The sequence below is a fragment of the Molothrus ater genome, chromosome 10 (assembly GCF_012460135.2).
Source record: "Molothrus ater isolate BHLD 08-10-18 breed brown headed cowbird chromosome 10, BPBGC_Mater_1.1, whole genome shotgun sequence".
Classification (NCBI taxonomy): domain Eukaryota; kingdom Metazoa; phylum Chordata; class Aves; order Passeriformes; family Icteridae; genus Molothrus; species Molothrus ater.
Window position 1 is genome coordinate 3,631,940 of NC_050487.2, and position 25,062 is coordinate 3,657,001.

Consider the following 25,062-nt stretch of genomic DNA (forward strand, 5'->3'; position numbering starts at 1 on the left):
TATCATGTTCATTCTGGATTAAATATATTTATACTCATCTAGTCTTGGGAGCTCAGAATTTCAGACTGACTAGGATTTGGAGATTGGCCATCCTGGGCTAAATTTCCACCCACTGAGAAGCTGAAGTCAAATACTCAAAGAATATCAGATTGCAGAAGCAGAAGGAAGCAGCTTCCAAACACACCAATACAATTGACCCAAATATGAATAAAACATTTTATCAAAGCTAGAAAGCAGGATTTGTAGGAAACTGGCTTTAGGCCATTCCTTTAATTTTAGTGAGAGTTTTGGGGTTTGTTTTCCAGTTTTATTGCATTTGATTTTGTCCATTTGCAATCTCATAATTACTGGTGATGGGAACATCAGCAGCTAACATACCCCACTGAGCTGAGAAGATTCTGAAATGCTGAGACAGAAGAATATCAAAATGACAGCATGCTGCAATTACAAGCAACTGTAAGAAGAGACAGATATAATGATTTCTGTTCACCTTCAAGTTCAGAATTGGCAGGTATATAATTTTGTCTTTAACACTGGTAAAAGTTGCTTATGGAAGGCTTATTTAGCAATCTGGTATAAGATAATATTCTCTCTTTAAGTGTTCTTGTTTTTTCATGTGATTAAAAGTGTTGGTGCTGGTGTTCTCAGTGCCCTGGATGAACAGGCACATCCTGTTTTACACATACAGTGACAAGAACACTACAGTAGGGTTAGTACTTTAGCAAGATAAGTTCCAGGAAGAGCAACAGGGATGTTCATAGTCTACAGGAGATGTTGTGTTACAGAGCTATTACAAATTTTCATATACTTGACTATTGTCACTGGAGCTCCACTTTGTTCTCTGTGTTAGTCTACATAATCTACAGTGTTAGGTGGAGGATGTAAAGAGAAGTCCTTGCTTAGCCTGGCAAAGGAAAATGATGCAGATGTATTTTGACCGCTCACATTTCCAGTTGGGAATAAAAGTCCCCCCCTCAAGGGTCAGTGGTTGATGGAGAGGATTGCTTGGGGGCCTCTATCTTCAGAAGAGTTTAGAAAGCTGAGGAATATTCTCAATAATAGATTAGGTCCAGCTGTATTTATCTCGGGGCTGGGGACAGTGCCTCATCCCTCCGTGTCCCTGCAGAGTCTGCTGTTAGTTGTTCACATGCATTGTCTCAGCCTGGATCCCCCTGTCATGGCCATGGCCATGGTTCTGCAGATTTTCTCCACTCACAAAGTATGACACTGGCTACTCCCAGCTATTTTTCACTCACCGTTTCTTGAAATACTTGGGGATTTTTGTTTAAACAACAGTTGATAGCCTCTCCCAAGCAAATATTACATCACCTCCTTTACAGTCCAGTGTTAATCTCTGCACCTGCACAAACACCTCCTTATTCCTGTGAAGAGGGTGTGTAAGCCTTGTTCTTTAAATGCTCAATGTTTTTGTAGTGCCTGTATTTTCAGAGTATTTTAAAAGCTTATTCCTGGAAACACTGATATTCCCTTCCATGCTTTGATGTTGGTGGCTGGACAGGTGACTTTAAACAAGAATTATACATCTCCAAGATGGTAATACCTCCTTGTGCAGCAACATTTCTTAAAAGTGTGGCTTGGACACAGTGAATACCCTGCGTATTTAATGATTTATAGGCAAATCCTGTATCACTGCTAATGAGCTAGCAATGTAATTGTAAGTGCTTTGTCAAGAATACGAGAGAAGAACTAGTCCACAGTGGAAGAACACCCAGTATCTGTTCATGGATGCTTTGGTTCATTCTGATTGTTTCTGTCAGGCAAAGCCTCAGCACTGAGTTCTTTGTTCTGGCTTCTTGTCTGATCTTTTTTATACATTTTGATGAGTGTATTTATTTCACATTTAAATACATTTACTGGTCTGAGCCCTCTTCTTATTTGGCATCTCCTCAGAATTATTAAGACCTACTGGCAGACTTACTATAGGTTTCTAAATTTCAAAGTTCCAGGATTAGTGTTGGTATTTTAGCCTTGGAACTTGCTGTCTTCACAATTCTGTAGTGATATGAGAACATGAAACTTCAAACAAAATGTGATTCCTTCTTCTTCTGTAAGCTCTTAAATGATTTTGTCTCCTTTTTTAAGGAGATGCTTGCATTTTTTTTTTTAATTCAGCAAACCTTTTTTTGTCCAGTTATATTACTGCTGTGTATGTACTTTTAAAGAGAATGTAAGTAGATAAATATAATAGATAAATATAAATATATTTTGGCTGAAAAGCCAATGTCCCCATAATGCACTATTGATTTACCAAATAATTACCAAATAATTGTCTTGGTAAGTATTAGAAAGGTTGAAATTTATCTGTCGTATATGTGAAAGTTTCTAGGAAATCTCAAATGTCAAAAAAAATCTCAAAATTCTACCCAGAGGAAATTTCCTGTGTAATGGACAAATGAATGAGAGTGGACAAGAATAATTTCCCCTTGGGAACCTTTCTTTGGGGTAAGAAAAAGAGAGGCAGTTTGTGCTGTAGTGTTTAAAAAAAAAAAAAAAAAAAGAAAAAAAAACAACAACAAAACAAAAAACAAAACCACAAAAAAACCAAACCAACCAAACAAAAAACCCCTTCCTACTTCTCTGAAGAAACAGCCTGCTTGGACACCCCTTTCCTGCCGGTACACCTGTGTGTATTTTCTTCACTATATAAAATAGCTCGAGTCTTCTTCATAATGCTCATCCTGCAGAGACTGGAAGTGGGGGTTTTCAGGCCTTTAGGTAACAACAGCAGCCTAAAGAAAATCTGCCCCTTCATCCCTATCCAACTCCAATCCACACACAAGTTAAAGTTCAAGTTTGAGCTGTCTTGCCTGCCAAAACCAAGTTGTCTGATACTGAAGCTACAAACACTGTAGAGATGAGTTATCTACCAATTACAACACCTTATCAACAGCTTATCAACTGCTAATCCAATTAGTCTGCCTGGCTCCCTGCTCTGTGGCTTCCTTGGTCCTCCCAGGCTCGAGGCAGGCAGTAATTCACATGCACTGAGAGAGATAACACTGCAGGAAAGACAAGCTCTAAAAATTCTCCTAAAGGAGGATGAGTAAATCACTAACTGTCCCAAGAGTAATTGAGATGCCATGATCACTGGAGCAGGCAGTCTGTAATCACGTTTTATTGACAGCTCCTAAAGATCAGTCTTCCTTCGGAGCTGCCTGGAGTGGAACCAAACTGAGCGTGTCTGCAGGTGCAACACAGAGACAGGACCAGACCTGGCACCAAGTGCTGCACCTTGGGTCAGGGACAGCACTCCCAGCCTCTCAGAGAGGGGCTGTGCACAGTTCCCTGCTCACTGCAGGAATTGCCAGCGTGTCCCCAGACACAGCCCAGGGAGGTGGCAGTTCGTATACAGAGAGCCACCACTCTCAGCTCATCTGGTGCTGTGTTCTTGGGAGGACAAAGGCAGAGGTAGCTGATCTTGTGGTAGAACACTTGCAAATACTGCTTTTTTATAAATAAATCTTGGACTTTAACATTTATTAAGTTAGTGTTTGAGAACTTGAGTAAGATCATTTTTTTAAATCATCTGTTTCCTTGTATACATTTGGGAAGCCATGTTTCATCTCTGGGTTTGCTGTCTCAGCTTTATAAACACCTGAATACAATCCTGGAAAATCAAGAATCTTAAAGACAGCCTGCTACCAGACACCACCCAACAACCCACAAAGACATTCCGCTGTACCACAATAAACGGGATCTCAAATCCACTTGGCTGAGATGAACAGAGATTCTTTAAACGTGTTAAAACATAAAGTGATTTCTTACATACGCAGTTTGTCTGCTGCTACCAATAACCATTTTGCATCCTCTTTTTTTTGCAGGAGGTGAAGTCACCAAGCCCAGATTTGCTCAGTATTTCCATGGCAGCCTGGCCAGCCTGACAATACGGCCGGGGAAAATTGAGAGTCAGAAAGTGATTTCCTGTCTGCAGGCCTGCAAGGAAGGCCTCGATATTAATTCTCTCGAGAGTCTTGGCCAAGGAATAAAGGTGAGGGATGAACTGACATCATCTTTGATAAAAATTTAGATCTGATTTATGAAATGGAGAGCCCTAGGTAGAGTACACACAGTGCAAATGTACTCCCAGAAGCAATGTAATTTCCCATAAAATCATGCAAAGAAAAACAGAACACTAAAAGAGCTGTGACACTGCAAAGAAAAATGTTTCCGTTTTTGCAGAGCTAGATGATCAGAAAGTAAGGCACTGCTGATACTTCAGAGCCTGTATGAATTGCCAGGTTGTGTTTTCATGCTTATTTTGTTACTTCTACAAAAACAGACATGATTCCAAAGATTTATTGAATTTTGATCTCAGGTAGTTTTAAAGCAGTGGAATACATAAGTCCTAATGAAATACCATTCTAAAAATCGGTGTGTTCAAAGAGGAAAACTTTATGGTACATGAAAAATGAACATGAAAACCCCTAAAGGCAAGAAATTAAACTTTTAGATTTGAATATAAGTCATTCTCCATCTTCGTTATGCATATGACTACTGGTAATGTAGAGCTTTTTCTAAGATTGGAGAACAACAGACAGGGAAATCCTGTTTCAGCTGACCTAGTGGCTAGATGGGTTTTGCATTCATTCAGATAATTCTGAAGTTCTGTTCTTTGGATACACATGTAGGATGTTGGCTATTCCAATGCTCACATAAGCTGCATTGTCAGTTTTCCTTTACTGACACCATTATTTGGTGGCAGTGTTCTTGTGCTCAGTGTAAATGAATTTGTGAAGCTGCGTCCTAGCACACAAATACCACTTCCAAAGGAGCTGAGCTTCCCTTCCAGCCCAGAAAGCTCCTTTGGATGCAGACAATGCATCCTGAGAAACTGAACAGGGGTGTTTTGTTGTGGGGTTTTCAGAGGGGAGGAGGACGCTGCTGTAACGCTTCATCTGGAACATGCAGTGGGAGTGCCATGGACAGCATTTTATTAGCCAAACCTTTCTGTTGTACAGACTGACCTGAAATGCACCCAAATAAATGCCTGTCTGGGTGATGATAGGTTGCAGTGGTGTCGTATAGCTGACACATTTTGTGAAAACGAGTGTAAAAATGAAAATTGAAAGTGCGAAGGTAAGGAGGAATTTTGCTAGCTCTAACTTCTACACATGAGGAAAGACCCCAAAGAATTATTTAATCATCCTACCAAGGACATCATTAAGAATTTCACATTGCTGCTTCTCACAGCAACAGGACACAGGGGCTGGTTAAAGCTGTTTTTAAAAGTAACACATACAAGGAGCAGGTAGGGATTTCTGTAACCCACGTGTGTATGCCTAATAGTGAGTTCTTTGCTGGGATTTTCCATTTATTAAAGTACTGTACACTTAGTCTATGGTGCTTAAAAGCATAGTAATTCCTCACCTGTTATTGCCCTCTGAAACCTGAAAATATTTGAGTCACCCCTGTTTCATGGGCATGGGAAAATCCCTCTTCTACCACCCACTGCTGCTCCAGCATTTGTGACTGGCTTCTTCACTGCACTGGCAGTGCAGAGGGAAAGAGGAAGACAAGGAATTGTTTTCTGCCTTTTCATGCTTTTGCAAACCTTTAAAACGTCTTCATTTTCTGAAATACAGATAGTGGGGTTTTTTTTTTAAGTTACTGATGTTGCTTTTACTGCCTCAGCAAGCCAACAGTGAGAGCAACAGAAGGAGGCAAAAATGAAAGGAGCAAAGAGAGAGAGATTGTGGAAGGTTTTCTTTGGGGGGCTGACAGAAGGAAGCTCAGCTGAAAGCAGAACAGTTGCCTGACCTTGAAGAGAAAATGAGAGGGAAAGGTGTTGTGGTGTGAAAAACAAACACACCTGATCCCAGACAGGCAGGTGTGACAGCTGCACAGACAGTGGGTTCTGGGGGGCTGTTTATGTGGTGCTCTGCAGATTCAGTGTTGGCAGACTGATACTGGAAGGTGTTTTGGGCACTTTGCACCACGGAGATTCACGCTTTAACCACCTAAGAAAGAGCAGTGTAGCAGCAGTTTCTGAGACAATAGTGTCGGACTGTTTTTGGGCTGCAGCCTAATTTTCAATATCTGTAACAGCTCTCTGAGACACTGTCTAAACTGTTGCTATTTTTAGCTTTTTTAATGAGAAAGACAAAAATGGCTCCGACTGGGCCTTTCTCTGGTCCCTTTGGCAGCATTCCAGCTGTTTTGCAGCTGAGCTATTAACTGGCTAGCTAGAGTCTCCTTTTGCTAATTTCATTCTCTACTGTTGCTAGTTTAAAGAGAGGAAAAAGAAGTATATGCAGGCTGGGATTCATGTTAGTCCTCCTCTTTGTTGAAAAATACCCTTCAGTGTGTTGTGACCTTCCTGCACAAGCTTTAAACCCAGTCCTCCATGTTCTGTTTGACAAAGGACCCTGCACTTCCTCCTGTTCTTCACAGACTGTTTGATGTGGTTTGATTTTTAACCTTTCTGGCTGTAAGGAAGTGTAGGCAGCCTCTGTCTGTATTTTAACAGAATCTTCACATAACCAATGTGAAGGCTTTGGGGAAAGAAAGCCTTTCCAGGAGAGAAAAGTGCTGGCAACAGTAGGGCACGATGTCAAGTGGGTGACGCTGGTTTCCTCGGCAATGCAGATGGTTCAGTAAACCAATCAACAGATAAAACATGTAATTAGGATTAATTATGATGAAGGTAAAAATCAGTCATTGGTTGTGTCACAACAGTGACAAAGGTTTTGGTCATCAAGACTGATCTGTGTTCAGTGCAATGCAGTAGAGAAGGCCTGGGGCTACATGAGCAGGCAGTGATTTTGCAGGGTTTGCTGGCCCAGGGTTTGCAGCTCCATCTTAAATCAAGACACCCTTATTGATCATCAGACAGGATGGAGAGTCCCCTTTAGTGTGTCTGACACTAATGAAGATGTAGGAGGCAAATGTTGTAACTGTTTTGTTCATTCATGTTGAAATATATCTCAGAAAGGTAGCCCAGGATAAAACCACAACAGAAAGCAGCCAAAATATGCTTCTGCATGCTAGGCTGGCTCAAAAGGCAATGCTTTTATATGGGGAATGTGTTTAACCTAAAAAGATTACATAGAAATAAGAATCATGGTGGTCAGTTAAGGTTTTGAACCTCTCCAGAGTTCAAAAATAAATAGCATTGGAAATTGCTGCAGAAATTGTATCAGCGAGGTTGATAAGGCTGGGAAAAGAACAGCAAATCTGGATTAATTTCTAGGTGACTGATACAAGTACATGTTATAGAGAACAACATGTGGATTCAGCCAATGATAGCTATGGAGATTTTTTTTTTCTTAAATCATTGAAATTTTTACTTACATCTGTGCAACATTCCTTAAAAATATATATTATTTTGTACTCTGTACCTGGTCCCTTAAAAACTAATTATTTGTATTTCTCCTAGTATCACTTCAACCCTTCCCAGTCAGCCCTTGTCATGGAAGGAGATGACATTGAGAATATAAATCAAGCTCTCCAAAAGGTCTCATACATCAACTCCAGACAGTTTCCTACTGCAGGCGTACGACGTCTCAAAGTCTCATCTAAAGTCCAGTAAGTTACACTTCAGCTGAATTGAACAGATTAGGAACATTTTTAATGAATTACTTTTCTCTTTGGCCATGTGAAAAGAATAATTTTGGCTAAATTAAATTGATAAGTCATACTACTTTGTTATTGAACTTTAAAGGATTAATTTAATTTACTTTTATGCCGAAACCACCATTTACATGGTGGATTACTCTTGATACTACCTTCTTAAGAAGCCTTTCTTGTTAGTATAATGTACTTGCATTCTCTTTATCATTTTGGGGCATACAGTCTGGACTGAAAAGTGCATTTACTGCAATCTTATTTACTTTTAATTTTAAACATTTATGGTTCCTTCTGAGATGGCCAGAGCCATGACTTTTTAATGCAGGCCTGTTCCATCAAACAGAGGACATATCTGCAAGAGCAGTGTCTGTAGGTGTGCTTGAAGCAGCCTCTGTGTGTCTGTCCCCTGCTGTCTGTGCTGTCCCTGGAGCACTGGTGGAGGCTGGACTGGCTCTGTGTCCATCCTTCTCCGTGCAGCACAGTGACAGCAGCTGCACAGAGCTGGCCACAGCCTCTCCTGGCCTCCCCTGGGCTCTGCTCTGTCCAGAGCAGGGAGAGCAGGGCTTGGAGGGAAAACAAGCCAAGTTCTAAGAGCTCTCAGGCTGCCCCACTGGAGCCAGCCCAGCCTGCACACCCCAGGGCTGGCCCAGCTCCTGTGCCAGCATGAAATGAGGCAGAGCTTGTCAGGAGATTCACTTCCTGCACACTGCTGATTCAGGTGAAAAGGGAGTACAGGCACCTTTTTTTCACTGCAAATATTGGAGGGTCCCAAAAAGAGTTCATAATGGGACCAATTTAAATGGAAAATTAGGCCCTTTTAATCACACATGACAGGATAACCATGTTGTATTCATTAGCTACCACTTTCTGAATTTAATGTTTGGTTTGCTAAAGTTAGTTGTTATCTAGTTAACTTTTTTAACCCTTTACTGCTCTGTTAAATGTCAGTTAAACAGTAAAATATTATTCTGATAGTCACTTTAGGAAAGACTGAGTTTGTCCCTCAGGATGAGTATCTGTGAAGGTGGGAAGGGAGGGGAGGGCAGAGCTGGCCTGTTTGCACAGTGGTACAGGAGCCATGGCCTCATGTGTGGCAGTGCCTGAGGATGGATTGGACTGACCTGAGAGCCATGAGCTGGGCTTGGGGCATTGCCAGTGCCACACTCCTCTGATGTGCAATGTGTTACATGCAGTTAATGACTGATGTGTCTTTTCAGATGTTTTGGTGAAGATGTCTGCATTAGTATCCCAGATATAGATGCCTATGTAATGGTATTTCAGGCCAATGAGCCCAAGATTACCATAACTGGGATGGACCACTTTGCTAGACCAGCTGCACAGTTTGAAAGTGAGAGAGGTGTTATTTTGTTCCCTGACATCAGGATTGTCAGCACAGTCACTAAAATGGAGCATTCCATGGACTTAAGAGAACATGACAGAGGTTTGTGTCTTTCTTTTAAATATTATTACTCATTTTGTAACGTCTCCTCAAATTTTTAAAGGATGGTGCAAACAAGTAATGCAAGGGAAGTCGCTTCACCCAGATTAATTAGGTCACAGTAATGCTGTACTGAAGAAATTCAATTCAACACATTGAAAAATGTGTTAAATGGTGGCAGATCAGAAGGTGCTTCAAAAAAAGCAGATTTTCCATGTAGTATTCATTTAGTATACTTTAGAATAATTCCTTTCTACTCCTCCTTTCATATTCTGTTATATAGGGTATTTTCATTAGAATGCCTCTACTTGTAACAGAATTTTGTTAATTGTGCTGATAAGGTGAAAAGCAGTAATTGAACAATAGTTGTTTTAGTCTGCTCTTATGTTTCCAGCTCTGATACCAGCTTGTGAGTGATACTCAAGAAAGTAATCTCATGCCTCAGTTTCTCACCTATAAAATGTATATATAATCCTTTAAAAATATTTCTTTTCAATGATGACTGTTTATTCTAAGGTTAAGCAATGTGTGTATTATTATTCAACACTGTGTGAATGTTCAAAAGTATAAATCAAGTTTAAAATCATTGTCTATAAAGGAATCTTTTGAATGTTTGTGTGCAAGGCAGATGAAATGTCTAGTAATTTGAGGAATCATTCTAAACACAGTTTGTTGGACTAGAATAAGCAGCAACTAGATGCATGTCTCTGAAGAAGAGAAAATGGGCAATGGTATGCAAGTTTACAGGCACGGATTACCTGAAGCCTACAAATTTGACTTGGGCTGCATTTTTGGATATGTTACAGCTGTAACTTAGAGCTAAGGTACCCAGATTTACTGCACCAGGAGTTGGCAGTGTAGGGGCATGAGGCTTTCCTGGCTGTGCCCTCCTTCCCAATGCCTTCCTTCCCAAATTCCTGCCCTCTAACATCAAGTTTGCAAAATGGGCAGGAAGTTCCAGGCTTGCAGTGTCTGTGCCCTCAGGGAGCTGCTTAAGGAGTTTTGCCACACACTCTGTGCTAAGTTGATCAGAGAATTTAAATATTAATTTGATATGCTACCCTTCTTCCAGTAACAGAATTATTTTTTTACTTGTACATGTTGAAGGACAGTCAGTTTATAACTTAATTTCTTTAAGTCACACAGCACAGGATCTTGCTATTTATAATAATGCCTTGCTCTTGGATAGATGGCCAGGTCTTTGTAATGTAAATTGTTTATGGGGTATGGAGTAACTGAGAGAATCATCCAAGCATAGATATGTTGGATTTGTATTTTTCCAGTTTGGTTTTCCTTAAGAAAGCTGGTATCAATTCAGCATTGAAACGCAGAATTTTTGACATGAATTTATTTCCAAGATCAAATTTCAGTTTTCTACTTCCAGTAATGTTCTTGGGTGCCTTATACTACAGAGCAATATATTTTCTATTTCTCTCACTGGGTGTGAGGCCTTCATCATCACAGCACCTGTGCAGACTGGACACTTCTCTTGATTTGCTTTAAGTGTGCTGGATTTAATATCAGTAAAAACAGTTCAGCCATCTTGGCAAAAATTGGAAGTCCTGATGTAAAGCACATAAAATGACTGAGCTGTTCTGTGATAATTTATCTTCATTTCCATCTTTTTTTTTCATGCCCCATGCCACAGTCAATAAACAAGTGGTAGTAGAGGAAATGCTCCACAACTTGGATTTCTGTGATGTTTTGGTCATTGGTGCAGAACTAGACCCTGAACAAGAGTGTTTAGAACTAGATCATGGGGAGCTTCAAGGAAAACATCTAGATGCCACAAATTCCACTGCAGGATATTCAATCTATGGTAAGTTCAGGAAATTTGTTTTCCCTTATTTTGTCACATCAATTATATATTGGAATGAATGCTCAAATATATAAGAAATTGGACAGAAATCTGTGATTTTCTAGCCATGAAAATATCCCAAGGGTGACTGTATCTTAAAAAACACAGCTGCTTCTTGATCTCTGGATGTGCTGTGTTTGCCCTTTGGATTCTCAGCATCCCTCCTGCTACTCCCCAAGTAAGGAAAACAACATCCCTGCTTTCTTTAAATGTGGGGTTCTTGTGGACCATCACAGTGGAACATGGGAGTGAGGGGGTTCCTGTACAATGCTGGGACATTGGCCATCTTTTTCTCATCACTAAGTAATTTATTCTGTACCATTGTTGTATTTTTCCCTCTCCATTAGGGACCTACATTCAGTTCCAAAAACTTATCCTCACATAATCGAGTGTCAGGGAACGTTTGATGCCCTGTCATTTCCAGACCTTTCTGCCGAGTTCCGTGTGTTCTGTGAGCGGTTGATTTGTTGTGCACTGCCAGAGCAGTGTTCCCTTGCCTGTCCCAGAGCTGTCCCTGCCCTCCCACCCCACAGGTGTGGACAGCATGTTCAGCTACGAGCAGGTGCTGCGGCAGCTCCGCTACCGCAACTGGGGCACCTCGGCCACCTCGGACAGGAAGTTCAGGGTCAAGTGCTCCGAGCTCAATGGGCGTTACACCAGCAATGAATTCAACCTGGAGGTGAGCAAGGAGTTCAGCCTGGAGGTGAGCAATGAGTTCAGCCTGCAGGTGAGCAGTGAGTTCAGCTTGGAGGTGAGCAATGACTGAGTCATGTTTTCCAACCTAGCACCGAGGCCTAGAGCCCAGGTAACAACTCCAGGAAACTGCAGGACCTACTTAGCAATATGGTCAAAATTAATAAGTGTTTACAAAGACAATTAACAGCTTGATAATTGTTAATAAAATTAACAGTTATTTCATAGTGTTTAGGTAACACCTAAAAGCTGGTTAATATAGAGAGAAGAAAAAGTCACTACTTATCCAAACAGGTAAATCAAAAGAGTCCTGTTCTGTGTCACTTCAGAGTCAACAGCCAGAAAGGTTAGACTGCATTTTTCATGCTACAAATTAGAAATTTATTAAGCTGTGTATTTTCCACTGGCATTAAAAAAAAGTTAATTTGTCCTTTAGGATCTGTGAAGTAGTGTCCCTATCTGCTGATGAACTTCATAGTCCAATGTAATATATGGAACCAGCAGTCTTGGAGTATAAAACACTTTTGAGTATCTGGTCTCTTATTTTTCTCTTCTCCCAGGTTAATATTCTACACAGTTCCAACTCAAACTTCATGGACCATGTAAATCACATGATATTCCAGCCCAAATTTCTCCAATCTGTTCAGCACCCTGAGGGGAGTGTAAGTGCAGTCCACAGCTCAGGTATGTGACACCTTCCCAGAGACTGCTCACAATGATTCCGATGTGTCAGTGTTTCCCTTGTGGGTCAGCCTGCTCCACAGACTAAAGCCCTGAGGGCCATTGTTTCAGCTTCTAAGACCTCTCAGAGATCACAGGTGTGAAAGAAGGTAACTCTGAATTCTATTCTGTCCAAGAATGTACTTTTAAATTAAAACCTGGTATCCTTTTTTAAAGTCTTCATTAATGGTTTTGTGCTCTGACCCCCACAGCTGAAAAATATATAGGATATATTTTTATTTAATTTTTAGGCTATATGAGTTAAAATATAGACCCAAATCTGAAACCTTTTCAGTGAAGTTAAATGCAGGGCAAAGATACTTGTTTGAAAGTTGGATTCTGAAATCCTTTTAGCTGAATGACACATATGTAAAGAAGTAAAGCTGATGTAAAGTGTAGGCAGTTGTAAGTAGCTATATACAGAGATGCTTAGAAAATTGCTGTATTTTTCTTTACATTGTAGAGACACTTCACTAAAATGAAACTGAATGTTTAATGGATAAACTAATGCAAACTAGGTTATTTTGTTCCTAAATACTGTTTCGATTTCAGACTTACATTCTTATAGACAAGACAAGGCAACAAAATGGGTTATGGACTGGGTTATCCCATGCTCCTGGAACTGCAGTACCTCACAGTACATAGAAAGTGGCAGCATTTCTCCACTAAGCTAATTATGGAGCTGATTACACGTGGTAGTTCAGAGAGACTTCTTCCTGTGACTAGGTGGAGACAGGGGCCTCTCAGACTACCAGTGGGGGAAAATGTCTTGAGTCCTCAAGAAACTCCCAGGAAGGTTGTAACACAGATAAATAGGGTGGCAATGCATTTATTTCTGGGAGCTTGAGATTGAAATCACAAGCATTTGAAACCTTTGAAATACAAGCTTTGAGATGTACATTTTGTCTCAAGCTTGAAGCCTTGAGAAGGGTCAACATGCAAGTGAGATAACAGAATTTTACTGCAAAAACTATTTGATTCTGCACTTATTAACTACCTGTCATCTGTATTTAAGTGGCTCAAAAAGCAAAGGTGAGCATGCTCACTTTTCAGTTAGGACTCATCATACTCGTCATAAGATACCTGTGAACACCATTTGTGTGTGCTCCACCTTAGTGGATGGGCACTGGTCAACACTTTCCATCATCCCAGGCATGTGGCACAGGGAAGGCATCTGTCCTGATTCTCAGTCCAGAGGAGAGGGTGCTATGGGTTGAAAATGAACGAGGTTAGTGAGGTTTAGATGACTTGTTCCACAAGTGTAACTGCATTCCCTTTGCCACCCTTTGTCCCAGTGGTTCCCAGCGTGGCCACGATGGTTATCATCATCTGTGTGAGCATCCTGGTGTTGGTGGTGACGCTGGGTGTGCTCCGGCTGCGCTCCGCCCGCCAGCACGGCTCCCTGGGGCACGAGGGAGCCAAGGACAACGAGATGGACTGGGACGACTCTGCTCTCACCATCACCGTCAACCCCATGGAGGTACGTGACCCTCGCACTGCCAGGAGCCACTGGCTGGGCTGCAGTGGGTTTGAGCATCTTTCAGGGTGCAGTTGTTCAGCTGCGTGTGTGTACACTCCAGACCCCAGCCCAGTTCTCAGCTCTGCACACCTTGATCAGATATAATTGAGAACTTCAGATTTGTTGTCGTGTATAATTACTAAAGAAGATGGTGAAGAACTCTCAGGTACAGCATCACTTCCACTCCATCCATGTCTGTTTGTAGGTACCTCTCAGGAGTTCTGCAGTTTATTGCAGCCCCGAGACACGTGCAAAGTCTCTGTTTCGGCCCACACATTCAAAGAATGAGCCAGAGTTCTTCAGTTCTCGCTCTCAGAGTTGTTTATTGTATCTTATCTATAGAAAATTTTTCTCCTGTCCAGCCGAGGTGCGCTCAGCAGGACAGACAGCGGCGCTCTGCCCGCCCCCGGGGCGGTGTTATCTCTTTATACTACAAACTACAGATAACATGTTTACAATTGCTTTCCTATACCTATCACCTGTGTTAGACAGTGAGCTTCTACTCTAAACCAATCCAAAAGTGCCACCATCACAGCAGAAGATGAAGATAGAGAAGAAGAAAGGCTGGACATGCCCAAGTCCCTCCATCTTGTCCCCAAAACCCCCATTCTAAAAACCTCAAAATCTTCACCCAGTGATAATTTTATTATTACACTATTTAAACTTCTGTGGCTTTCAGGTCTTCATACAAAGCTGGTAATTTGCTCCACAGGTCATAATCAAACCCCCAGGTGTTCTGGGCTGTGTGCCAGGGTCTCTGAGCCCCTGGCAGGGGTCCCAGCAGCTCTGGACACCCAGAGGGATGCTCTGAGTTCTGACAGGTACCCAAGATGATATAGTTGGCTTTGGTTTTAACTTTTTCATGTAAGCATTTATACACTAAAAGGAGAGGAAATCATCAGCAGTTTAAAGAAGATGATGTTGAAGGTTTAAATTTTGATAGTGTGGCTAACAAAGAGATTGCCTATTTACATTTCATTCTTCTTGGAGTAGTTTTTGAATGTTTGCTACCAACTTGTATGAATTTAATGCTTAATACTCACATTATGATGGAAACCAGATTTGCCCAGCATGTTAGCATTTCTAAATGCTCATTTGACACAGCTCTGGCTGTCAAGAAGGCACCTTTCTGCTAGTGTCTCATTTCTTTAAATGTATTGTAGAAATATGAAAAGCCACACCAGACAGAAGAGGAGAGTGAGGAAGAAGATATAGATGATGAAGAGGAAGACACAACCAGTGCTGAATCAGATGACAGTGAAGAGGAGGAAGAGGAGGAAGAGGAGGAGGAAGTGATTGTCCAAAAGGGACACAAACAGAATGCCACCAGGCAAGAGCAGTTGGAGTGGGATGATTCAACACTCCCCTACTAACAAACAGCCCGCCAGCCACAGCTCTTTTGTAACAACCAATACAATGTTTTTTCAGAGTCTATGAATTCATTGACAGGATTTGAACTTCTGCTTGCCTGTAACTGTTTTGCCTAAAATGATCTTGTTGTAGTAATTGATAACGATAGAACTGGCCCTTTTCTTACAAAGCCTGGAGAAAAGGTGGTCCAAACCTCCTGGCACACACAGTAATAAAGTAATCCAGAACTTGATCTGTTAGCAAGCATAGTTCTCAATTTCCTGTTTCTGCCCTGCAGATGTGGGACAAAAGTCCTGTCACTCAATCCATACAAGTTTTTGCCTTTGCTACTTTTTTCACACAGGAGAGATTTCAGCTTGTTATGTAGAATAACTTCTGTGGGTCCAAATACCAGTTGCCATATAACTTCACATTTTTACAGGTGTAAAAAAAAACATAATCCACCTTCAAATTGGGGCAGGGCTTTAGTGCTACAGGGGCTAAATTCCATCTATCATCTCGTCCTGCCTTTTGGATGTTAACTGTCTTCTGCAAGGGAATATCTGGGACTTGACAGGGGATGCATGTGTGCTTATTTAGATGTGGATGGTGTATTTTTTCAGGCATGCTGTCAGACCCTCAAGAGAGGGATTTTTATCCAATCTACCAAGAGAAATTAAAAATGAGTTTAAGAAAAACAGCAACAAGAAAGGGCTGCTGATGGTTATCCAAAAAAAAAAACTCCAGTCTGTGTCCATAGATTGAGTAATATGGTCTTATGCAAACTGTAAATTCTAATGGGATTGATTCACTTAAAATCTGTAGAGCTGCTCATTAGTTATGGATTGAGCAATTTGCAGCAAATCGATGCTTTAAACTGTCTGTCTCATGGAACCATTAGCTTGCTGCATCATCTTACTGAACTAGTGGAAAATAAGTGACCCCATTATTCCATAGCTATGTATAGCTGGGATTTAAACAATTATTTTAGATGAGGAAAACGTTCCCTTTTGCTTAGTGAATGCCAGCTGGAATTCCTGTCTGACTATATTCTATAAAAACATGATGCCCTATTTCTTCTGCACCCCTGCCTGCCTGTAGTGCACAAGAGAAAGGAACAACACTGTGAGTCCTGTTCTGTGCTCATAATTCTCCCTTATTTCTTCTGCCTGAAGCCATTAATGTTGACAGAAGGTTTTATAAAGGAGACAAGGAAAAATAAAACCTACTTGGAACCAAAATAGTTGAAAACAGAAACTAAAATCTTAAGAGGCTGAGAGAGTATTTTAGTTTGTTATGGTAACACAGCATATTTTTCTTAAACACCATTTAAAAAGAAAAAAAAAAAAAAAAGAAAAAGCAGAGCTACATAAGCTACATAAGCTACATATACAATGTGTTGATTAGTCTGTGTGGTGTGTTTTTGGTCCTCTTTTCCTTAAGCACCCTTCAGCTGCTCTGCTTACCAAATGCTGCAGCACTTGCTGGGGTAGCTGCTCCAATGCACAGAAACAAAATGGCATGGAAGTGAATGCTGCTTAGTGGCTTGTCTGGGTTATTTTCCTGAGTACTTTGTTTTCTTTGCAATTTCATCTTTGACTTTTGCTTTTTTAATCTGCTGTTTGAAATAAGCTGCTTCCTCTTCTTCACTCTCCCAGTCAGTCTTGCCACAACAGGACCTTCCTGACACCCTGAATGGTGGCTGATGTTGCAAAGGGTACTTGAAGCAATCTTGAGGGCACCCACCTCCCTCAATACTGGATTATTAACAGCTCCTGAATGTCGTGGGATATAGGGAATACAAAGGGTGCTTGGGGGTTCTTGTAATTCCAGTTTCTGCATTTGGCAGCTGAAAGGAAATACTGACAGCAACCAGGCCCTTTAGTTGAATATCTAGAGAGTAAATGAAAGAAAAATCTATAATAATTTTAAAATTGGAGATATTTATGCTTTTATTTGTTGTGCCAGCAATCACGTTGTCACATGGTTGTTAAGACTGGCAATACAGCAGTTTTCTTTTATTATCAATCCTGTTTCATTTTATTCTTTCACACATATTAAACTTAGAAGAATATTTGCAGAATCAAGGCCACATAAGTACATCTTATCTGCAGGAAGAACAACTGTAAAAATGTCCACAATTTCTGTTTAATACAAAATTAATATTAATATTTCTGATTATCTTGAACAAAATGTTATGTTAGATCAGTTCCTACCATCCTAGTATCCTAGATAATTTCCCAGTTTTAATTTTTTCAGTGACATGAAGCAGGCGCTTCATGATGCTTGTTATCAGCACATATCAGCAAATCTTTACACTCAGAAAAAAATATTCTAAATTAAATGTAGATATTTAAAAGTCAATTTCAGATTTAAAACTGGACTTAAATTATTTTAAAGTTTCTTTTAGTCCTGATTATTATTATCATTGTTGCTGTTGTTGTTGCTGTTATCATAGCAAACATTAGGGCAACTTGAAAGCAGCAATTTACAACCTTATTGACAGCCTTTAATTCTTTTATATGCTTGTGAATTCATCAGTGTGTTTCTCCATCTAACAGACTTTTATCTTTTTGCTACTGGAAGCAGATCTTTTCAGGTTGTATTCGTACATGACACAAAAAGGAAACAAAGTATTTTCTCTACTATAAATAAATCTACATTTTTAAACCTAAGCAAAGTCATACAGGCATGTGTGTTATCACTAAAACTTGATTGCAGTAAGATACTCAACAAACTCAAATGTATCACTGTACTTATTTTAGATTACTTGTTGGACTGCATTATGCAGCATTTTTCATTCAAATAAATAGAAACATCCTTTTCACAGAATGGCAGTGAGAATGAGGTACCTCTTCACAAAATGGGCCCTAAAATATTTGTACAGCACTGAAAGCAGTGGTTTCCTGAGCAAAACTACTACTAGAAAATCACAGAAATATGAATTTTTCTAAAACAATTCTAGCAATATTGCCTCCCCTCCAGAAATCATTTTTTATATAACCTACTTGCTTAAAAACCAACCAGAACATATACACACATATATATACTTAAAGACACACATGTTTGTGTGGGGTGTTTTTGCCCTTAATCAAAAGCCAAAATTGTCTCTTTTTCTCCCTGAGAAAAATGCTTAGAATTGTAAAACCATTCAGGTTGGAAAAGACCTCTAAGATCCCTGAGCACTTCCAAGCCCACTCCTAACATGTCCCCAGGTCCAACCATTCCCATGTCTTGGAATTCCCCCAGGGATGGTGCCTGTGCACTGCCCTGGCCAGCCTCTTCCAGTACCTGACCATCCTTTCAACGAGGAAATTTTCCCCAAAACTCAATCTAAATCTCCCCAGCACACTTCAAGGCTGTTTGCCCTTGTCCTGTCACTTGTTACTTGAGAGGAGAAACCAACCCCAGCTGGCTGCAGATTCCTCTCAGGGGTCTGGAGAGAGTGAAAAGGCCCCTCCTGAGCCTCCTTTTCTGCAGGCTGAGCCTCCCCAGCTCCCTCAGCCTGGTGCTCCAACCCTTCCCCAGCTCTGATCTCTTCCAAGGACTCACTGCAGCCCCTCAGGGCTGTCTTGTGGAGAGGTGGCTTTTTTTACACTAGCAATAAACAAGTGTATCCAAAGAAAGCAGCTCTGAAGAGCTACCTGCAATCCATGGCACCAGGAATCCAGAAGTGAGAACAGAGGTCTAAAATGACATCATATCAATGATCCCTTAAATTTTTGGAGTACTAATCTAAGGCTGGGAAAAGCTGTAAGACCTCCAAATGCAAATTGAAGATGTTATCTGAATTAATATAACTGCCTAAGTGGTTATTTGTGATTAATAGCTCCCATTTCTCTTTCATTTCTACCCCCTCCATAGGTGTTTTATCTTTGCAAGTAAACCTTAAAATGCACAGTTGAGATTAATATCAAAATTTACTGCACTGGCTGAAGCATCTAGAAATAGATGTAGGGTTTGTGACATCTTTAATACTAATTAAAATAAACAGTTGCTATTTTTTCATTCCAACAGGTAATACCTTGCAGTGGTGCTGGGACTGCTTTTTACCTCACCAGAGGCTAATGGGAGGGAGCAGTTTATTTTTCTCTCTGGCATGTGGTGGTGCTGAGCTTGCTGAGCACCATCCTTACTCCATTCTGGAACAAAGTAAGGCTCAGAAAGGATCAGAGAGTTCTAAAGTTCCTTCTGTGACTGAAATCCACTGTCTCCATTGCAGGAGCTGTCCCTGCCTGACCCTAAACTAAAAATAATGCCACAGGAAATCAGTAGCCCCAGGTGAAGGATGGGCAGAGGGTAGCCCAGTAGCAGTAGCAGCCCTTACTTCACTGTGGCAAAGCCTTTTGAGCTTTGATAAAATATAAATAATAAATAATTATTGTCTCAGCTGTCCCTTTTCCCAGCTGTAATCTCAGAGGCAGCTTTACTTGCCTCCCTGGTAGGGGTCCTAGTGCTCTGGGACCCAACACTGCCTCTTCTCAAAGTTTTGGTGCCAGCACACACAGCTCTCCACAGAAGAGCACCAGGAAAGACTTTACTGGGGTGACAGCAGGTAAAGGTCTGGTGGGATGGAGCTGTTCCTGGTATCCTGGAATAGAAATTATAATTCCAAAATTAAGGATGTTTGCAAAAACATATGGATGCTGAGAGAGGGAGAGGAAACAAAACTGAGTATGTCTCCTCTCAGGGGCTTCCCCTTCTCTTAATTCACACATGCTGACCAGAATAAGTATCTCAAAACTAGGATATCACCAGTCTCAGGGGGGGTATCAGGTTTTATCAGGTTCTGCCTTAAGAATTGCTTTCTGCCTTTAGGCAACTGCTTAAAGTACTTCTAAACCAAGTGAGTAAATCTGAGGAGATAGGAGGAAAAAAAACCCCAAATGACAAAACATAAATATCAAAAAGATTGCTGAAGAAATCAAAGCACCTTCTAAGTCACTAAATGAATGCCTGTTGGCTGTACATAATCCTGTGCTGTATAATCTCCCTCATGCTCTAGCATCACCAATGGCATGAGGTTTTCCCTCTCGCTGCCCCCAGAGCCTGTGCCTGAGCTCACAGCATCCCAGGGCCACTGCAAACAGCCATGGCAACAGCAGCCAGCCCATCCCTTTAAGGCCTTGGTGTTCTCAAAGAAACCCACAGTCCCATGCACCAAACCATTACAGTTTGTAATATTTTCTGCAGCACCCAGAAGCTGCAGTCCTGTATGGTCTTTGTACATTGGGGTCAAATGTTGGGTTTTTTAAAATAAAGAAAGGCATAACAAGCAATGTGGGAGAAGTGTAAACTGAAATGGTTATGTTCTCTAAAGCTGCATGTCTCAGATTGTGTATCCAATGATCAGACTTCTGGTTGCTGGACTGTCTTGGAATCCAACTCCATTTTTGTTAGCATGGAGAATAAAGATACAAAGAATAGAGATAACCCCTAAAGCTACAGCAGAACAAAATTCATACTCGCTTAACACACCCAATCTCAAGGAATATTGCTGCTAAATATATCAGGAGAATTGCTCCAGTGATATCTCATAAAGTAATTGTAATTCATCACCTTTGTAGGATTAGCATGGTTCAAGCCTGGTATGTTCTTTTTGGTTTTGGTTTTCTCTGAAAAAGACATGGTCATAAATTAAAAATACACAAAGCTGAACAGTGCAAAAGCTGAAAGAGGAGCAAGGGCTTTAATTTCATAAGCTCTGTCTAAGATAGGGGTTTGAAGTAATAAACAACTGTAGCCCTCATTATTGAAACTTAGCAGAAAAAATGAACCCAGGAAGTTTTGTATGTTCATAACCTCATTTCTGGTGATGAAAAGGCAGGCACCAGAGCAGGTACCCTTTTTCCCTAGAGGCATTTTGCTGCCTTTGGAGGAGGTATTGCCAGCAGTTTGCTCGTTATGGTTTCCATGTCTCTGCTGGCAACAGGAACAGTGCTGCTAGCATCCTTTGGAACAGCTCTGTCAAAGAGCCTGGTGGTGATCCATAATTCAATAATTCTGCAGCTCTGCTCTCAGCCCTCCATGGTGGAGCACTCCAAACACATACAGAGGGAAAGACTCAGTGGTTACAGTGGAGAGATCTGGGCTGGTGCTTCATTAGTTACTGCCTGTAAAGAAACACACTCAGCAGCGTGAGGCACTGTGAATGTGTGAAACAGAGTTCAGGAGAAGCCCTCATTCTTATTTTCAGTACTAACTCATGGGGAAATTGTGCATTCATCAGCTGTTGAAGCTCCATGCCCATGTCTTGTCACTATTTATGTCTGTGCTGAGAACAAAGAAGCAGCAGAATTTTTTTTCCCAGTTAAGCACATTGTACAATAAAAGAGTTCAGCTTTCCCTGGGCAAAGTGCACAAAGCTTGCCAAATGCAAAGAGAAGCTGTCTTCAAATAGAGAACAAAGATTTTACAATGGTATTCCATCCTTGTACTTCAGACACCCAGAAAATTTCATGGGAGTAAAATGCTTTCCTGCAGCCCTAACTTCCTTTTGTATAAATCTGGATATAGTTTTGGGTTTTCAGAGGCATTTAACTTCCCATCTGGGTATAAACTTCCCAGCTTTCAGTGTCCTTTGTGTACAAAGGGTGTACTAACCCATAAAACTATTTTTGGCTGAATGTTTCAGGATATACTAAGGGGGGGGGGGAAGCAAAAAGTTATTAAAATTACAATGTCTTTTTTTTTTTTTATTCCTGCCTCCCCTAAATATATAAACAGGTACGAAAGAATTGATCAGACAACCCTGACCAAGTCTGTGACTACAATGACATTTCAAACCAGTACTGAAATTGGCAATAAATCTTTGTCTACAAACTGCTTAATGTGCAGTAGAGGAGAAGGTGGACAGTTGTTTTAACTGGGCATGCTCTTTAGAATGTGGAATGGATCAACTACAGTCAGTTCCATTAGAAAATCAAATGATTATTTAAGGAAGAGTGAACAGGAAAGTAGAAGAGAATACTGCATGAATAACAGAAAGAGTTGAGGTTTACAGTGATGTGAAAAAAGTTGAAATTTGATCTTGTAGAAAAGAAAGAGACATAAAAGCATCAGTGTCAAATAGTAAGAAAATGGAAACATTCTGTATTTCCATGGCAGAACTGACGCTGTCACAATGAACAAGAAAGAGAATGAATGTAGGATGTCGAAGGGTTCCAGGACGACCAGACATAGGTGCAAAACACACAGATGTGTGTTGTGTACATAAACCTGTGTGTGTACAAGAAAATCACAGAATGGTGCCCATGGGGAGGCGGTGGCTGTGGTGATGAAGGAGAACTCGCAGGTTTTTAGCCTGGCTGATGCTGAAGTTGCCTTCTTGAGTTCCAGTCACAGCAGCTCCAGCAGAGCTGGGAAGGGAGCAGGGCCATGAGAGGGGTTCTACACTGTGTGTGCATTGAGTAGAAAAATGCAGAGCCACGGCCAGCCCAGGGGGCTTGGGGCAAACATTCTGTCTGCTATAACTCGAGTCTGAGGGTACAGTTACAACACAGTTTATTTGAGGTAAGAAATGGAACTTTTGCCTACAGACAGTTGTTGATTAGTTTTAGAGATTTTCTACAACAAACATACTCCATGGGTTGATGAGGAGCTGGAGATACCCAAGGCAGATTATATTCCATATTCCATGAAAAGGCCCTCAAGTAAACTTTTTGCAGTGATACAATCTCCTAAGTGGTCACAGAGTTAGGAAACCTGATTTTTGAAAATATACATAATAGAAAAGTTTTTCAGGATAACAACCATCCCTGTGCCAATCTGAGAGCTGAAGTTATTGCCTCTCTTCTCAGAAAAAACTACTGGCACATTTCTTTTTGGCCTCTCCACAAACTGATGTAAAAGTGTGAGGTACATCTGAAAAGAGATGGGGTTTTTGTATGTATTCTACTCCAAATACTGCACCACCAGTTGAGTAAATTTTTGATTGTGATTAACAGGCAATTCTATTCAAAGGGTCATCATGGCAAGGATGGGAAGATACACCAGAGTGGATTATTGCTTTGCAGGGTAATCCATGCTATGGGTGTGCTTCCTGAGAACTGTTTCATCTCAACTTCAGTGTGTTTTGAAGTTTATAGTAGACTTATCAAATCCTAGAAATAAAGATTAGTAGACAAAAGGAAAAAGTAGTGCAAGTAGAGTATTATGCTAACAGTGCAGAATTATTTCCTAGAATATATTTTTTAGTGTTAGGGGTGGGGGTGCTTCAACCTACTTAAATATTTCTAAGCCTGGGGCTTCTACTGCTTCCCTTGGGAGATTGTTCTAGAGTCTATTAGAATTCACCATTAGAAAGCTTTTCCTGAAAATGAATTTAAATAATCCTTTTTGTATTTTTTATCTCATTAGTCCTAGTTATACCCTTTTGCACCACTCTAAATAGTTCCTCTAACCATGATATGTATCCTTTGAATATTTTAATAGTTATCAATTCATTGCCTTTGGTAATTTACTAGAGAAGCTAATTTCCTCATCCCAATTCATTCCTTTTTTGTATTTTTACCTTACCTTGAAATGTCCTAAAATTCCAAATCACAAATTAAATCCCCTAAAATTCCTCAAAATGAGTCACTCACATCAGTTCTTTAATGCTGTGTAAATGCTAAGTTGTTAAAGTTTAAACAATAATTTTTTAAACTTTAAATAATAATTTTATTATTGAAATCCATTGATAAATTTTACAATAGATATAATACAAATCCACAATAAATTCTCATAATATGAATGTTGAAGTGTAATACAACATAGAATATATTGACTAATTTTCAGTTCAATGAAACAATAATCAAAGTATCAATATTTAAAACAGAGCATTAACCATAATCACAGACTAATACACTCATTACTTCCATGCTCTAAAGCAGCTACTACTTCCAATGTAGTTACATGACTATCTCCTACTAATGTGTCAAGAGAAGCATCTCTCCTAAAACAAGCTCAAGATTTCAAGATAGCCAACTGCAAATTGCTGCTTGTGCCTCCCTTGGCTGCCATGCCTACATTTGATGCAAATGTGCATGACCCATGTGCAGTCAGTTGCCAGCATGATCCCTGTGCTTTTTGTGCTCACTGTGACCACAGAGGAAAACCAAGTGTCACACTTGCAGCTTTTGGCTGATCTTTACCAGCCTCCTCTTCTGTACTGAATACAAACCTTCAAACTGACCTGAAATCCTCGTGTTTGAAAAGCCACTGCATCACTTAAGACCCAAAGGAAATAGAATTTGATTTCTTCTTCATTTGGGCTGTCTGCAAGGATTGGTGTAAAGGGGAGAGCAGGAACACTGAGGGTTCCAGGGGGGACTTTAGGGAGCTCTCTGCTCCCCTCAGCTCATCTCTGTCCCCAGTGGGTGTAAATTGTGCAAACCATAATGTAGGAAATGAATTGCCAGGAGTGGGTTTAGGTCACAGGAGCAAACAGTGACTTCCTTGGCTGTTTGCTGTCACTGCTCTGCCCACCTTCCCCAAACAAGCCATGGCATGAGGAGTACCCAAAGTCTGATGGACAGGGGGAAGATGAATGAGCCTTGGAAGGTCAGGTTGCAACACAAAGGAGAGGAAAAAGAAGAGGAATTCCTGAGCAATGAGCTGCTTGTGATAAGCAACAGGGCAGGAATCAGACATGCACCCTGAATATTGCTGCAGTTTGGTGAAAGGGGTTGTTCTAGTTAGATTTAACTATATAATTACTAAACATTTAAATGTTTCTGAGACTGTAGGATTTTGAAGAGCTGAGAAATTATCTCATCATGTTGAATATAACAGCTGTGCTCTAATTGGCTGGGACAATTCTATTTCATATTTCATCATCTCTTGACAGTAAAAATGGTATTTCATCTGCCTGCAAAAATTTACAATTTTTCCCACACAGTTCATCATTTCCCAAAT

The 25,062-nt window shown here is 40.6% G+C and overlaps 1 protein-coding gene across 2 annotated transcripts in view; it reads left to right on the forward strand.

Moving 5' to 3' along the window:
• Positions 1-19,179, forward strand: part of CLSTN2 (calsyntenin 2) — a 318,866-nt gene extending 299,687 nt beyond the window's left edge. For both annotated transcript variants that reach the window (XM_036388422.2, XM_054515868.1), the window contains exons 10-17: positions 3,843-4,009; positions 7,397-7,545; positions 8,805-9,028; positions 10,674-10,844; positions 11,417-11,562; positions 12,137-12,260; positions 13,592-13,776; positions 14,979-19,179. In XM_036388422.2, the coding sequence (XP_036244315.1) occupies positions 3,843-4,009; positions 7,397-7,545; positions 8,805-9,028; positions 10,674-10,844; positions 11,417-11,562; positions 12,137-12,260; positions 13,592-13,776; positions 14,979-15,188 (1,376 nt within the window). In that variant the 3' untranslated portion in view covers positions 15,189-19,179. The remainder of the gene's footprint in view (positions 1-3,842; positions 4,010-7,396; positions 7,546-8,804; positions 9,029-10,673; positions 10,845-11,416; positions 11,563-12,136; positions 12,261-13,591; positions 13,777-14,978) is intronic.
• Positions 19,180-25,062: the final 5,883 nt, after the last annotated feature.